Source organism: Glycine soja, chromosome 5 (genome assembly GCF_004193775.1).
Source record: "Glycine soja cultivar W05 chromosome 5, ASM419377v2, whole genome shotgun sequence".
NCBI classification, from domain to species: domain Eukaryota; kingdom Viridiplantae; phylum Streptophyta; class Magnoliopsida; order Fabales; family Fabaceae; genus Glycine; species Glycine soja.
This window is the reverse complement of record NC_041006.1, coordinates 43,203,956-43,219,891: the sequence shown is the minus strand read 5'-3', so window position 1 is coordinate 43,219,891 and position 15,936 is coordinate 43,203,956. Positions and strand designations below refer to the sequence as shown.

At 34.5% G+C, this 15,936-nt stretch overlaps 2 protein-coding genes across 3 annotated transcripts; one reads left to right on the top strand and one right to left on the bottom strand.

The window, feature by feature from the left end:
• Window positions 1–1,640: 1,640 nt before the first annotated feature.
• Window positions 1,641–7,022, bottom strand: LOC114413641 (uncharacterized CRM domain-containing protein At3g25440, chloroplastic-like). 2 transcript variants are annotated; one of them, XM_028378142.1, is made up of 8 exons: window positions 6,876–7,022; window positions 6,658–6,733; window positions 5,882–5,982; window positions 5,517–5,795; window positions 4,569–4,970; window positions 3,440–3,574; window positions 2,984–3,075; window positions 1,641–2,459 (listed from the first exon to the last, which is right to left on the bottom strand). In XM_028378142.1, exons 3-7 carry the CDS (start codon window positions 5,945–5,947, stop codon window positions 3,022–3,024), a joined length of 936 nt encoding a protein of 311 aa, XP_028233943.1. In that variant the 5' UTR covers window positions 5,948–5,982; window positions 6,658–6,733; window positions 6,876–7,022; the 3' UTR covers window positions 1,641–2,459; window positions 2,984–3,021. The 2 variants fall into 2 exon arrangements, with proteins under 2 accessions (XP_028233943.1, XP_028233942.1); XM_028378141.1 differs by having other exon boundaries at window positions 5,517–5,982.
• Window positions 7,023–9,222: 2,200 nt separating this feature from the next.
• On the top strand, window positions 9,223–13,896 carry LOC114413640 (endoglucanase 8-like). The gene is made up of 7 exons (XM_028378140.1): window positions 9,223–9,487; window positions 9,573–9,986; window positions 10,386–10,478; window positions 10,650–10,811; window positions 12,745–12,856; window positions 13,054–13,217; window positions 13,329–13,896. Exons 1-7 carry the CDS (start codon window positions 9,281–9,283, stop codon window positions 13,653–13,655), a joined length of 1,479 nt encoding a protein of 492 aa, XP_028233941.1. The 5' UTR covers window positions 9,223–9,280; the 3' UTR covers window positions 13,656–13,896.
• The last annotated feature ends 2,040 nt before the right edge of the window (window positions 13,897–15,936 follow it).

Below are 15,936 nucleotides of genomic sequence, written 5' to 3'. Positions count from 1 at the left end.
TTCTTTTCATCCACAAAGTAAAAGACAAGAGTACGCACGCAAAACTTTTGCTACTAGAGTACTAGTGTTTACATTTGTTGCCAGACATTATTTATCTTCGAACTTTTTTTTTCTTGAACATAAGAACTCTTCTTTGGTATACTAGTTAACACCTTGTTTGGTGGTGGTAAGCATGGAAAGGAAAGGAACAGAACCAGGATGATAGGAAATAAAAGAAGATAAATAAATAAGAAATAAGTACATATATTTAAGAAATCTATCTCAATTGATTGAACAAGTGTATATTATTATAAATTTCTTAATATCTAATAGAATAGGTTGATGAAAAAATAAAAGAAGATAAATAAATAAGAAGTAATGTACATACACACTATTAAACAATCTAATTCAGTTGAGTAAATGTAAATTATTGTAAATTTTTTAATATCTAATTTTTTATTTTTACATAAAAAAATTCATATATTTTTCTCATCACCCTCTCAAGCAAATATTCCTCTAACTTAATATAGTGAGATAATTTTTTTTATTTGAGAGAAAATAATAAATATTGATGATTTTATCTTATAAATAATGTTTAAGAATAAAAAACTCAAGTCATTAAATTTTTTAAAAACTCACATGATTTTTTAAACTAGTCATTTTACTATATATGTCCTATGTGTGCATGTGAAGCAATTATAATTGGTATAAGACACAAAAGGCTTAATAAGAGTGAGAATAACTCCTTATGAAAGTTATCATTCAAGAAAATTCCTTAAAAGGACTCTAATTTAAGAAAATATTAAGAAAAACACTCATTTAGTAGGAGCTCCTAAAAATAGTTTCATTCAACTATCATTCAAATTTATAACAGAAGTTGACTTATATATGTAAGTATTAGGTATTATATCATAAATTAAAGTTTTGGTTTTCGTTAATTATTTAATATTGTTTATAAAATTTTCGAAAGCAAACCATTTTGTCTAAGCAGACAATAGATTTTCGTTTAAACCCTTACTTCGAATTTGCGTTAAAGACTTTTTCAGTCCAATATGACAATTATAGGAAAGAGTGTGCCCTAACATTGCCTAAATAGCATTCTTATCCAATTATAGGAAATTTAACGATGTAGATTATAAATTATTATATATGATAAAATAATTAATTTTTATAATAACTCTTTCAAAAGTTATCCTATACGGAGATATTTCTAATTATTTGACAATATAATTTTTACAGTCACGATGCACGAAAATTAATCCCAACCTTTTATTGTTGAAACTATTGATTTCATCACATCATTCTCATGTTGAGTATAATAACATGACTCATCGACGTTGTTCTTTGCTACATTTGATGATATAGATCCACCACCTCTTCAACTTAATTTTCACTTGAAGAATGCTAGTAACACTCTTTCTATAATTAATTATAATTTTTTGAAATCATCAATTATGATGGATTTTGATTCTCATTTAACATAAATCAGGAAAGAAAATTATTAAATGAGAAGAAAAACTTATCAAAAATTATGATTTCCAATAAATTATAATCAATCATAAAAATGTCTTAAAAGAAATGTTAAGAGTGTCACTAGAATTTCTCTTTCTACTTGTATAACTTTCGGTCAATGAAAGATATTTTTTAAAACACAATATAAGTAACAAACTAAATTTTCAGACTTATAGAGTTAATTCTTGTGGTCATTGTCTACAAATCTACGTCACCAAGAAAAATAGATATGCATAATATGGATAGAAAGGAATCAAATAATAGGTGATTGAGATAAGATGGGAACTGAAATCTTGGTCTGAATACCCGCCGGGCACTGAAAAGGGGGGACAAGATGAGAATCCTTTTCGTATGGATCTCTAAAGCTTCGGGATGAATAATCCACATCTGCACATGAACGTCATTGTCAAAACGAGATCCAGGGCCAATAATAAGACTCCGTGAATGAAGGATAATTACAAAACTTTCCTGTTTATTATCTTTGGTTGTGTGAATTCTAGTGAGGTCTATAGCTTGAAATTAAGTTATTTTCATTGGACCAACAAAAGAGCGAGAGACATGGAAGACCCTCGTATGATTAAAGACAAGTCACTCTACCAATGTGCATTGGGAAACTGTTATGATCTGTACTTGCATAAAGACAAATAGCTTGCCATAAACATTTGATATGGGTAGCCTTATCATGGAGGTATTGGCCGTAGCCATATTGATAGTGACATCATCCACCGTCCTAACCTAAATGCAACAACACTTGCTAAACCTTTGTTATGAAATTTGTTACAGAGCAAGTCATGTTGAACTTTGTTTCAGTGCATCCGGGGAATGGGTTTGAGAAATCCTTCTTCAATCATTGACATCTCCAATAATGAACAGGACCTTGGAATATGTGTGATGCTTGACATTCTACCCTAATGGTGTAGTGTAGCTGATGAAATCATTACAGTAGTAGACCAGAAACTCGCACTTATCTGTTCAGAAATCAAACCAGATTCGAGGCAGCAAAAATAAGCAACAAATAAGCACAGCCATATGCGTATAATGATGTGACATCTATAAAAATCTCATCACCAAAACGAAAAGCAAATACTGCTGCTGTTTTTTCTTTTCTTTCTTTAGAGAATAAGATATGGCGGGGAAAAAAAATACATCAACTATCAGCTGAGCAAAGCTTCGTATTATCTACCAATGAGACCGTACCCCACTATGATGGCCACTAGCCAAACAGAGAATTCAATTATGTATTTTGGGTAAATGAGCAATTGTCACTCATTGCGGTGGGTCATAGATGCATGAAACAAATGAGGAAATAAACCAATGATATCATATGCTAAATAACACCGCAACCAATTTAAAACAATATGTTTCATGTAACGTGTGCAACCTTTTCCTTTGTAAAATTATGATTTCAACCCTAATATAGACACTTCACATCTCATGCAGAAGTTATGCTGGCCTTAAACCACTTCAAAATCATAAAAGTTACAGATCTTACAGTTACTCAATAGCAAACAAGATAAGGTTGTCTGAGCCTCATGTATGTGACATTTTGTGTCCAGCATAGATAGAGTCACGCTTCCCCAATCCCTGACAAAATAACCACAACTTTACAATGTGTCTGATCAAAAAGGCTGTTTGAGCAATATGGTGTTTTTAAACACTTATAGCTTAGTCATTTTCCATTTATTATCTTCTCATAATTTTGCTTTAAAATTATACTTTTCTAGTGTAATCAAACTGTTTCATAAGCTCTAGTGGATGTCCTATGCCACACTTTCAAAACATCAATTCAATCCCAAGTTATTGTAAAGGTTATGGTATATTCCAATTTGCAGAGCACAGAAAGGCGGCAAGAAATCGAGTTTGCTTATGACACTTTTTTTTCTAAATCAAGCATCATCATATAGACAAAAACATTTCAATATTAATATGCCAAAGCTCCAAAACTAACATCTTTAGCAGTATCCTCTTTCCCTTTTTTAAACTTTGCAAGGTGTTGATGATACTCTTCAAGCTCTTTCTCCAACTTTTCAATGAACTGGCTAGTATGCTCAAGGGACTGCTCATACCTATATTTCTCCAAGGCCTGGAAAATTTTCAGAATAAGATACAACCCAATTCTTTCTCATCATAATATATTCCCCATGAAAAACTATGAATCAGCATTTTGCAGTTTTTAAACTTATCCAGTCTATCAAAGCACCAATCTTTCCATTTCTCAGAAGACAAACACAGGGCTTACAAGTTTATCTAAAATAAAAAGGATTAATCTCTCAATAGAAAACAAAAAACTATAGCTTCAATTCACTAGTGTACATGAGGCATGTGAGAGAGCAGCTCCCCAACATTACTATTAGCAGCAATATGTCGAGGCATAAATCCAAAGTAGTCTTCAAACTTCTATAGCTAACTGTCTTAGTCAAATGCAGTGAATGATAAATGAAATGAGCATAATGAAATACTACAGATCTATATTAAAAAGGCTATAAAAGATGGAAATCATTCCTATCAACCTAGTTTAAGCTTATCAAGATTCAAGAAAAGACAATTGCCATAATAACTTGCATTTTTTTATTTTTATCTGAATGGTTTTGATCCTTGGATTATTCAATCCTCTAATATATTGCAAGTTTGCAACATACATCACACTGTCATGCACTCATGTTCAACTCAGCCCTCAAGTAGATTATTTCTACAATTCTAATTGCTCAATAGGAGAGAAACAAGGGATACTTAACTTCAAAATGGCTTCTACATAACAGATTATGATAATTTATTTCATTTTCAGGATGATTGTGTTTCTTTATTTTTAGGGATCCTAATATCTTGTCTTGTTAGGAACCATGTCCCGTTCTCAGAGATTTTATCTTTTATCTTAAGAAAGCTATTTTGTTCTCATATTAGGACTATAGTATTAGTATAAATAGGACTGTTGGGTTAGTGTCTTGTATCACATCATAATACAAATATCATATTATTCTGAGTCTCTCCCCTATAATTTCAACAAAAATACCATAATATATTTATCACTAAATACATTTGGTCAATGAACATTGAATAACAAATGCAAAGGAAATTACCTTCGCTTTTGATAATGTATTTGGAGGTGACATTACTTCTGGTTTTACATAGTTCTTTCCACGGTAAAAAATGATAGTATTATTGGGCTTGATGTCAATCACAATGCCTTTGCTCAGTCGAGCAAGCTCTTCAGCATATTCATGAACTTGCCCTGGTTTGCAAGGCTTGCAGATAACCTTTACCGTTTCATGATTTTTCCAGTGAAGATGCATATTAAGAACTACCCCACCAAACACTCCTCGTCTCCCAACTGGAACATAATGTTTTTTTCTCTCACCAGTGCGCTTCAGGTAATGCCTCTCCTCCTCAGTTAAAATTTCAGGATCATATGTTTCTGGAGGGGGTTTGGGTACATCAAATTTCCGTAGCTTCTCAATCAACCAAGTTTCCTTTCGCTTGGCCTGTAGAATTATAAGTTAAAATAAAAGACTGCAAGTTAGAAGAGGAAAAAATAAGGAGGAAAGGAACAATGCCTCTTTCCAGCCTATCTAAGGCACTAAATCATGCCTGTACTTATGAGGTGAATGGCCAAGTTAAAAATATCTATTATCCAAGCTGATGTATATTGTGATTTTATACTAACAAGCCAGGTAACTGGAAAAAAATATATTTGAAGTAGTAATGTCTCAAAGAAAAATATAACTTAACAGAAACTTCCCCAAATAGAAAATAGAATTTCATGGAGGTATTTCAAATGCAAATCCATATGTAGCAACATTCTTGTTATTTCAATGCCCATACATCAAAGAAAGGGGGAGGCACATTAATTTAGTGAATACCAGGGCAATGCTCATACCATTGTTACTTGCTAGAAAACTGGAGGATGTCAAAAAACATAGATCATAAAATCATAAAAGTAAATTATCAACAACATTGAAGAAGCAAGGTACAAAAGCTACAGGAAACAAAACTTTAAACTAAAAATTACAGTCACAATGAAATCCAACCTTTTCAAGCTTATATCTAATTCTAACTTCTGGATTTGGGGAATTCATCTTTTTCTTGGCCTTCAAACGATAGAACCTCAGCTCATTCAGTTTAGCCTTTCTAGACATTTTAAATTTTTTGTTCAGCTGGCTCTTCTTTGCATTATCAATATCATCAGACTTGCCTAGAGAGAACCGAATGACATCATTGTGAGTCTTCAGCTCAACTGATTCATTACTTATGTATCTGGCAGGGAGCCAGCTTCCCAGAATATCATGGCTTCCAAAGATATTTGATCTCTGCATTAAAAGAAAACCTGATCGAGAAGCTAAGGAGGAAACTCCTGAAAGATGGCTTGGTGTTCTGTAAGTTCTTTGATATATACACTTATCTGGAGTGAAAGACCAGAAATATGAAGTTGTGGTAGGGCATGATGCAATGGTCGGAACATGTTCAACTAGACAGCATAACCAGAATAAGCTATCTCTGCATAGTGAGAACATAAATTTGTATTCAAAAGTAAAAAATCAGGAGCACTAAAACAAGTGCAGGAACTATGACAAGTACTGTTCCCAACAATCACAAAAATGGAAAAATAAGTTAATCAAAATTAATTGCATGGTAGAAGAAGACAGTTTTGCTACTATGGTTGACATCTAGGAAGGAGACTTCCCACTTTTCTTTGATGAGGATAATGGAGACACAAACTTCTTTTACTGTTAGATAAGATGCATATTTATCTCCTAAATCGTAATACAATATAAAAGGACTATATCCCTATAAAATGTTATCAACAGCTAAAAGCAATGTGTGAGGTTGTGAGCATTGGGTTATTTATATTCTATTAAGTAAGCATTACGTTATGTCATATGATCTATATTATATATCTATCTTTAACTTTTGGATTGCGAAGTTGAGAAGATATGAAGCTGATTCTACAGTAGCCCTAAATATCTCAAACTCAAATAAATTGAAGCAAACATAAGAAGCAAAACTTGTTCTTTTCCCCTTTCCACTCACTTGGCAAATGGGAAGCAAGAAGGAAGACAATGCAACAAATAAATGCAATAAATAGTGAACAAAAGAAGAGACACAAACAGAAACTGAAAGAAATACGAATCACAGAAAAGAAATGCTTTATTTAAGTGAGAAAAAATGAACCTATTAAATGTGCAGGAAAACCCACGCCTTGTTCCTCTGATTAAAGCTGAAGAAAACATAAAAGTCCAAAATCTTGCTGAAATTAAACACAAGGAGAGCAAAATGATTTGGTTGAGGAAATAGTTCGAACAGATTGTAGTCATGGAGGCAATCTAAGAAATGAATGGCAGACATTTAAGACGGAGTCATGGAAGAAAGCAAACTTAAGCAAGACTTGCCTTCTGTTTGTTTGCTTTGTCAAGCCGCTGGACTTCAGTCCTCCAGCTGATACTGGCTGCTGCAGATTAGAGTTTTGATGGAAATGTGCTTTTTAGTTGCTTTGCACTACATTCAATTGAACTTTCGCTGGGAAAAATAACAATACCGTTTTCTATATTAAAAAAGGAAAAAAGAAAATCATTGCTTGAGAAAACATTCCATAGAGAAATAGTTTTCAGTTTGTGAAGTTAAGTTTTTATTTTATTTTTATAAAAGTAATTATAAAATATCACTTTATTTTACTTTACTTCTTTTTTTAGAAATGAGTCTTGTTAACATGTATTAATTAAGAAACTAAAAAAAATATTATTTTGAAAATTATAGAGAAACATAAAAAAAAATTATAGTATTGTAATTTTGTGTACTCAATAAAAAAAATTCTTCTATTAATCCAATATTATATTGTAACAGTGCCTTAATAATAAATGGATTAAGGCAAGCTAGATTTTCTAACCTTTTGTCGAGATCTTAGAGTCTTCAAGATATACTTGTTTGGCCTTATATTAGGTTAAGGCATTTCATAAGATACGGCCTAGGGGCCAGGAGTTCTCGGTCATATGGGTACAATTAGTATTTCTCAAAATGAATATGCCTTAAAAGAATAGGTGATTGATGGGCAATGCCTGTAATATGTCTAAAATTGGAAAGTCTATGCGTTTGACACAGTGAAACCAAAGTAAATTTAGATAGTTATTTTAAATTAAAGTAAAATGTATAAATGTGAGTTTCACTTTTTTTTTTATTTCATTAATTTTTAATTTTCTTTCCTTACAAAACAAACAAATCCTTAAGTGATATATGTTGGATTATTACAACATGCACTCCCTTCATCAGTGAATGAATATCTATTATTCTCAACTTGTTAATTGGATCATTAAATCTATTTGCAGACAACCTTTTGTCAATACACTTACATGTTAAGTTTGTGAAATGCATGTTGTAAAAATGAAAAATCAAACCACTATCTAACTTTTTCTCAATAAAATGTTTATTAATATGATTAGATTTATCATGTTAAACTAATTGTAGGTTAATAATTTATAACTTGTGAAAAAATAGCTTGAGGTTAAAATAGCTTGATGAGAACCTCACGTCCAATCCCCAAATTATCAAGAGTAATCTTCACATCATGTAGTTCATAAATTCATTGTGTCATGACTCGAAATTTAAGTTTTACACTTGACCGAGCCAATGCATGTCATTTCTTACTCCTCCATGTAACTAGATTTTATACTACTTAAAGACATGTAGCTTAAGTTTAATATTCAATGTTTGACTGACTTGCTGCCACCTGCATAATAATTAGCATCCACACGTACACTTTCATGGGAACGGTTCTCCCCTTTCATAAATACTAATAGTCATTAATCAAGTGTAAATTTAAGGTATAGGTGGAGTGTCTTATCCACTGCTTGTAGGTTTCTTACTCTGAAGCCATGCATGAATTAACTTACAACATCAATAACATATGTTGGTATTATCTAGTGTAACTCCAATATACTAATTTGCCTACTAGCCTTTGACATCAAGCTTTATCAACCCTGGCATTTTTTCTTTTCATATTCTATTTTATGAATTTTCTCAACAAGAACATAGTGAGCTTACAAAACAACTTACTGACTTGCTTCAAGAGATCGATGATAGATTATAACTCAAAGAAAGAAAGGATTTAAAAGATAATACAATTTATAATTATAAAGTAGTATTACAAATAATATTCTTTAATTTAATTAAAAAACATTTAAACTTTTTTAGTTGTACTTATAAAAGTAAAATACAATAATATGTTACACATGAATAAACTTAGATAACATAATACTACACTCACACAAATTTGTATAGGTAATTATTTATGCTGAAACCTAAAACTGTTGAATCTAGGAGCAAACAGGCTTTACAGTTGGGCGTATGAAAATTCGAACCTGACAGATAATATCGATGCTATCAAAAGTATTTTGTTTTTGGTATTTGGTCTCCATATGTTTGATTTCTAATTAACTTATCCCAGCCCGTGCTACTAACCACAAGACATAAATTCACATGCCCTTGGCAGTCAAACAATCATAAGCTGCGGAGTAGGAGTAGTCTCTTACAATGCACCCACACTTTCCTATGGGTCCCCAACCCTCTACTCCACGTGTTTCCCGCCAATTGGCGGTGCCCTTCACATGTCGGTCAAGACCCGTTTTACTTCACTCAAGCCCGCTTTGCATCGGGCTCCGAAAACTGGCCACTGCCCTATCTCCACGTGGCCAGAGGCACTGGAATCCAAGGATGCTTTCTCGTTTATATAACAACCTCGACCATTTCACACACCACCTCGTCACTCGCAGGGACAGTGTGGGGAAGAAAGAAACAGACAAAAATGGCGCCAAACGCTCTCTTTCTCTTCTCTGTCCTCGCCATTCCCCTCCTCCTTCTGCCCTGCCCAACCGCCGCCGGCCACGACTACCGCGACGCCCTCCGCAAAAGCATTCTCTTCTTCGAAGGCCAGCGCTCCGGCAAACTCCCCGCCGACCAGCGCCTCCGCTGGCGCCACGACTCTGCATTGCACGACGGCGCCACCGCCGGAGTAAGTTTTTCTGTTTTGTTCTGAAAGGGTAATAGGTAGAGAAAATGATTATTAATGAGGTTGGTACATTGTGTTTTTTACTCAGGTGGACTTGAGCGGAGGGTACTACGACGCCGGGGACAACATAAAGTTCGGGTTTCCGATGGCGTTCTCGACGACAATGCTGTCGTGGAGCGTGATCGATTTCGAGAAGAGCATGGAGACGGAGCTAGGGCACGCGCTGAAGGCGGTGAGGTGGGGGACAGATTATTTGCTGAAGGCCACGGCCAAGATTGGCTCCGGCGTGGTGTTCGTGCAGGTTGGTGACCCTTACTCCGATCATAACTGCTGGGAGAGACCCGAAGACATGGACACGCTGCGCACCGTTTTCAAGATCGATGGGTCCCACCCTGGCTCTGACGTGGCTGGTGAAACTGCCGCTGCACTTGCCGCTGCCTCCATCGTCTTCAGATCACGTGACCCCTCCTACTCTACCATGCTCCTCAATCGAGCCGTTGCGGTGCGTCTGCGCCACACTCATCTTTTCATTCCTTTTTTTTTTTTGCTAATTTATTTATAAATAAAAATAATGTACTAGTACTCCAGTAGCAGTAGTAGTAATTAATAACACCTTTTTTTTTTCCTTTGTCTTTTTTGGTTGAAAAGTTAAAACCGAACTGTGGTAAGTTTGAAAAGCGAGACTCGTCTCTCACGGGAGACATGAAATAACTTCCTGTCACCCATTCCACTCAACAACACTTTACCGGGAATTGAATTTCTTTTTCTCTTCTTTGATAGTTGTATTTTTTTTCGTGTGTTTTTCTGTGTATGGTTAATTTGTTAAACAGGTGCATTTAATACATTTTCCGTTAAAATTTCGCGAGAAAATGACCGTTTGTTTGTTTGGGTGAGGGTGCAGGTGTTCCAGTTTGCTGACAAGCATCGTGGTGCATACAGTAACAGCCTGCACCGTGCAGTCTGCCCATTTTACTGCGACGTCAATGGTTACCAGGTATATATACTTATATGTGAATAATAATAATAATAATGTACAGTATGTGAAGAGAAGAGTAAGAAAACGAAATTTATGTATAGTGTGGAATATTCGCCGTTGGATTAGATGACTAAATCAGTTAAAAAGTGACTTTTATATATATGATGATGATGGTGGTGATGATGTTAGGACGAGCTACTGTGGGCAGCAGCGTGGTTGCACAAGGCCTCACGTAGGCGTCAGTACAGAGAATACATTGTGAGGAACGAGGTGGTGTTGAGAGCTGGGGACACCATTAATGAGTTTGGTTGGGATAACAAGCATGCTGGGATTAATGTTCTCATTTCTAAGGTAACAGTAACACTGCTATACCCTCTTTTAGCCATTGCATTGCTACCTACTTTCCGATTATATATGGTTCAGTAATTAATGAATTAGCTAAGTTTTCGATTTTATTTCATCATATGTGTCATTGTGTGTGTATGTATGTGTGCGCACATATCAAAATGCTTTTGTCTTTTATGTGGTATTTTTGTTCCTCTTGTCTTGCGTCCCCCGTTGAGCATGTGGGGGCGCAGTGTGACACTGCTCATTCATTCAATCTAGATGCAGAATATAGAGATAAAGTTTCTGCGTCACGTGGTCTGTGGAATGTGACTTACTTTTGTCCACTTCGGACTCTCATTCCCGTTGGCCCATCCCCAATCTGCACATATCATATTATTAATCATCGATCATCACAAGCACAACAGGGAATTTCAGATCAACACCATTATTTTCCACCACTAACTTTACAAATATGCATTGCGCATATGACTTTGATTCAACTAATCCATTTTATTTATTTTGCAATATGGGTTCCTCTCATTTTAAAATTATTGTCTTTTTAAGTTATTGTAAATTAAATTTAAAAAACAATTAATTAACGTATACCTTGACTAATTTTTTTTTAATCTCTTTTCCTTTCATGTAATTAGTTGAGATAATTTTAAATAAGGAATATGATTGGGCCAAGCCTTGAATGTCTAAAATAAAATGAGATTAGTTTTGAAATAAAGAAGAAAAAAAAGTTTTAGCGAATGGAAGGGGTATTTTGAGATTTTAGATTAGTAAGGAACATAATACCCTGTGTAAGGGAAGTACAGGGCAGATACTATACTATTTTACTGGGACTTATTTTTGTGTTTCTTTCTCAAAATGTTTAAATTATTGTGAAATAAAGTATGCATCCATCTGAAAATAAAACTTAGGTGTTTTATAAGAAGCATCAATAATTTCAGATCATGTATAAAAAAATGCAAAAGATAATAAAATATTTTAAATTTGACTTTCTTTTATTGGTGGGTCATATAAGGAATATATGGCATAAGAGGGTCCTCTGCATGTGTATGGGTACAACTAGATAGGGAATGTGAGAGTACAGATTGGATTTAAGATCAAGCTTTATCCGTTTATTCATGAATATTTAAAAGAAGTCAAGATAGGAATGAGAAAAGGGTTGTTGAAAAATGCTGATGATTGCACATGATGTGAATTGCATTTTTAAGTTTAATGTGGGCACCGGGTTTTGTTATTTATATAAGCGGGGACATTCCCTAATAATTGGAACTTAGATCTAAATCATGCCACTGGATTTTTAATGACATTTATATAGGAGGGGTGGCGAATTTGTCTTTAAAAATCAATGGGAATAGAATTAGGGTGGTGTAGGACTGTCTTGTCTCTGCAATCAGAACCAAATTGGATGGCCAAACTCGCTGCCTTCCATAACGTAAACATTTGGAACTAAAAAGTCTATAGCCCTTTTAATTATTTTGGTCCTTTTATTTTAGATCGGGCAAATGGATGGGTCCCACTACTGCCCCATGCATGTGCACCATACCATTATTTTCTGCACTACTATTGCTTTACTTTCCCGCACCGATTGAGTCTGTGATTTCTTGTTTAAGCTCTCATTCATGTACATTATTTTTTTTTACAAGCCTATCCCGTGCTATCCTGTTCTGTAACCGTGACTCCGTGAGTCCACATTGTACATTGGGTTTTGTCAGTATTATAAATCCATGATCCATTGCAATTTGCACATTATACTACTTGGAGAAAAGCATAAACTTAAAAATAGTTATCCAATGCACATCCATACAAGTTCATTGGGTTTTGTACTCTATCCTGCTTTGGGAAATATTGAGGAACGGCTCATGTACATGTTACTTATTTTGTTATCTTAAAAGGGCAAACAATCTAATATCGGTGAAGTGAATATATTCATTCTTATTTTCTGTAGGAGGTGCTAATGGGAAGAGCAGAATATTTTGCGTCCTTCAAACAAAACGCTGATGGATTTATCTGTTCTACATTGCCTGGAATTTCTCACCCTCAAGTTCAATATTCCCCAGGTAAAAATACTTTTTACTAATTATTTTGAGAAAAGTGATTCTGGGGTGATTATGGAATTGTAACACTGATTATAATTTTTGAGACCCGTCCAAAGCCGTGAATCTGCACAATTATTATTGCAGTAACGATACTAGTACTACTAGTGTGTTTTTTCCTTTTCTAACTCAAACTTGTCTTTTGTTGGCTAATCGAAAAGGTGGGCTTATTTTCAAGGCCGGTGGAAGTAACATGCAGCATGTAACGTCCCTGTCTTTCCTGCTGCTAGCTTATTCTAACTACCTAAGCCACGCCAATAAGGTCGTGCCATGTGGCGAGACTACTGCCACCCCAGCTTTACTCAAACACCTTGCTAAACGCCAGGTATGAATATCATTTTTCCACATCTGACAAAATTAACGGCTAGATTTTGTCCTTTCTGATTTTCTGAGTAAGCAAATAAATTCACGGCAACACGTGGCTTCCATTTACTAGGTGGATTACATTCTTGGGGACAACCCATTGGGAATGTCGTACATGGTTGGATATGGTGCACGCTACCCGCAGAGGATACACCACCGGGCCAGTTCGCTTCCCTCAGTGGCGGCCCACCCGGCCCATATTGGCTGTAAAGCTGGATCTCGGTATTACTTTAGCCCAAATCCCAACCCAAATGTGTTGCTTGGGGCCGTGGTGGGTGGGCCCACCAATAACACAGATTCCTTCCCTGATTCCAGGCCTTTCTTTCAGCAGTCTGAGCCCACTACATATATCAATGCCCCGCTGGTGGGCCTTCTCGCTTTCTTTTCAGCTCACTATTGACTTTGCAACTGTATCTATCTATGATTTCCATGTGGTGCGCAAAATTGGTCACCCTGCATTGCTCCTTTGGGAAAGAAAAAATAAAATAAAATTGGTGAAGAGTGTCAGTAATAGTATTCTGCTTTGTGGTGGTTTTCTTTTTGTAAGTGAAGTGATAGTGCAATTTGTATACTATAGGGTTTTATGTAACGGTGGCAAGTCTATATAGAATATATAGTTTAGCGTCTAGAGGTTGAATATTCGCTTTCGGTTTTCACCAACAAAATGCATATGGAATTCACGCCCTAATTTGGTTATAAAGAATTAATTCCTTTGAAATTTATGGAAACTAAATATAAGAAAAAAAAAATCTCGAGTATACTAACAAAGCAGGACAAAAAAATGGACTTCCTTGATAAAGCATAAAAGGACGATCATTTGATTTGTTCCAGTTTGTTTGGCCTTATAAAAGGAAAATTTTCTAAATTCGTCTATTCTAAACAACGGTTTAATCCAAGGTATGTTTGATTGATCCTGTTAATATTTAAACATAATATAATTATTCGGATAAGTTAATAGGAGATGACATCAACCCATCATTGTTTTAGAATATATAATACACGATTTCATGTTCTTAAGATTAGAGCAATATCAGCAGATACATGTAAAAAGAAATAAATAAATAAATATATATAATTACAGAACATCAGGGTAAATAAATGATTAAATTTTATCAAGTGTTGGAAAACAGTGACACATGCAGATAGAGTATAGACACCACAGACGATTCTTTATTTCATTTTCACTCATCACTGCAAACCCCATAGTCCATAGGCATACGTGAACGAAGAAGATCCACTCCACGACACTGCTCGATCTAACGGGTCATGCCACCTTCCACTGCCGGAGCTGATGTCACGCCACGTGTACGCATTTGCACATTCCCATCCCAACCTAGTACAAGTAGTAGTATATATCGGAAACAGAATAAGAAGAAGAAGCAAGCCACGAATGAATTGAAGGAAAATGATAGTAGTAGTTAATTTTAAATTTATTAATATTATATTTAATTTAAAAAATAAGAGTGAATAAAATTAAAAACTTTCATATTAATTATCATGTTAAACCAGTAAAATTAAGTAACACTGTCTTAAAATAAATAATTCGTTAAGCATTGATAATGCTCTTAAAAGTTTTAAGCTTGACTCTTAAAAAAAAACTCACATTGACAAATTTAAAAAACTGTCTTCATTATTCATATTGATTTTATATCTGTGAATGAATCAAATACCGACAGTTTTAGTCTTTTAGGATGAAAAAAAGGCATCTTCTAGCGTGGACTAGCAACTTAAAGGGTTCGCCAGTGAACCAGGATATCTAAATCATTGGATGACTTCTAAAACAATGAAGGGTTAGATTTTAAACCCATTAATGTACATGAATTTATTACTATTTTTAATTAAAAATATATTTTTTTATTGAAAGGTCGTTTTTAATCCTGAACGTCATTTGGATCTTTGTGATCTTTATGACTGCATTCAATTAAAAAGAAATTTATTCCTTAAAATGTTACAGTTTATGGTTCCTTTGGTTGTTGGCATATGTTTATGTATGTTGATAAGATCCTACATTTGAAGGTTTATGTTTCAATGGGTGGATGGAGAACAAAAACCTTATAATTCAAAAAGCTTAAAGAAGTGGAAAGATTACCACTAACTACTGGAAAATATGACATTTTCCTCGGGTGTTGTTCCAGTTGCACAGGCCTTGATGTCCATACTTACCAAATTAGTTTCAACATCCAATGGTGCAGAGAACTCTAGTGGTTTTACCTTGGAAGAAGCTCTGGATGTTATATTCAATACAAACATATCGTTTTGTACTACACATATGTTCCAGAGGTGTAATGGTAATGGGAATGAAATGGTTCTTACTGATATATGCCTGGGCATTACAAATGATAGAATGCTTCAAATCAATTCTATTTGTGGGCTCTCATGGATAGGAAAAGTTTTACCTCTACGCAGTGATGAAAAGATTATAGACATAACTATGATTTTTATGGAGTTCTTAATATCAGGCACAACAGGTGCCTCACTTATGATCAAAGATTCACTTGAAAATACTGAAATACAGATTTCATGATCCACTCTATACCATTGTCTATAACAAAAAAATGTGTTTGTGGTAAAAAAATTCCCCTTTATTATTGTTTAATATTTTGCTATGCTTGCATTATTACACTTTTATGCAGCCTTCAAATCCTCCACCTTGTAGAGAAAATCTATCAAAGCAGCAAAAG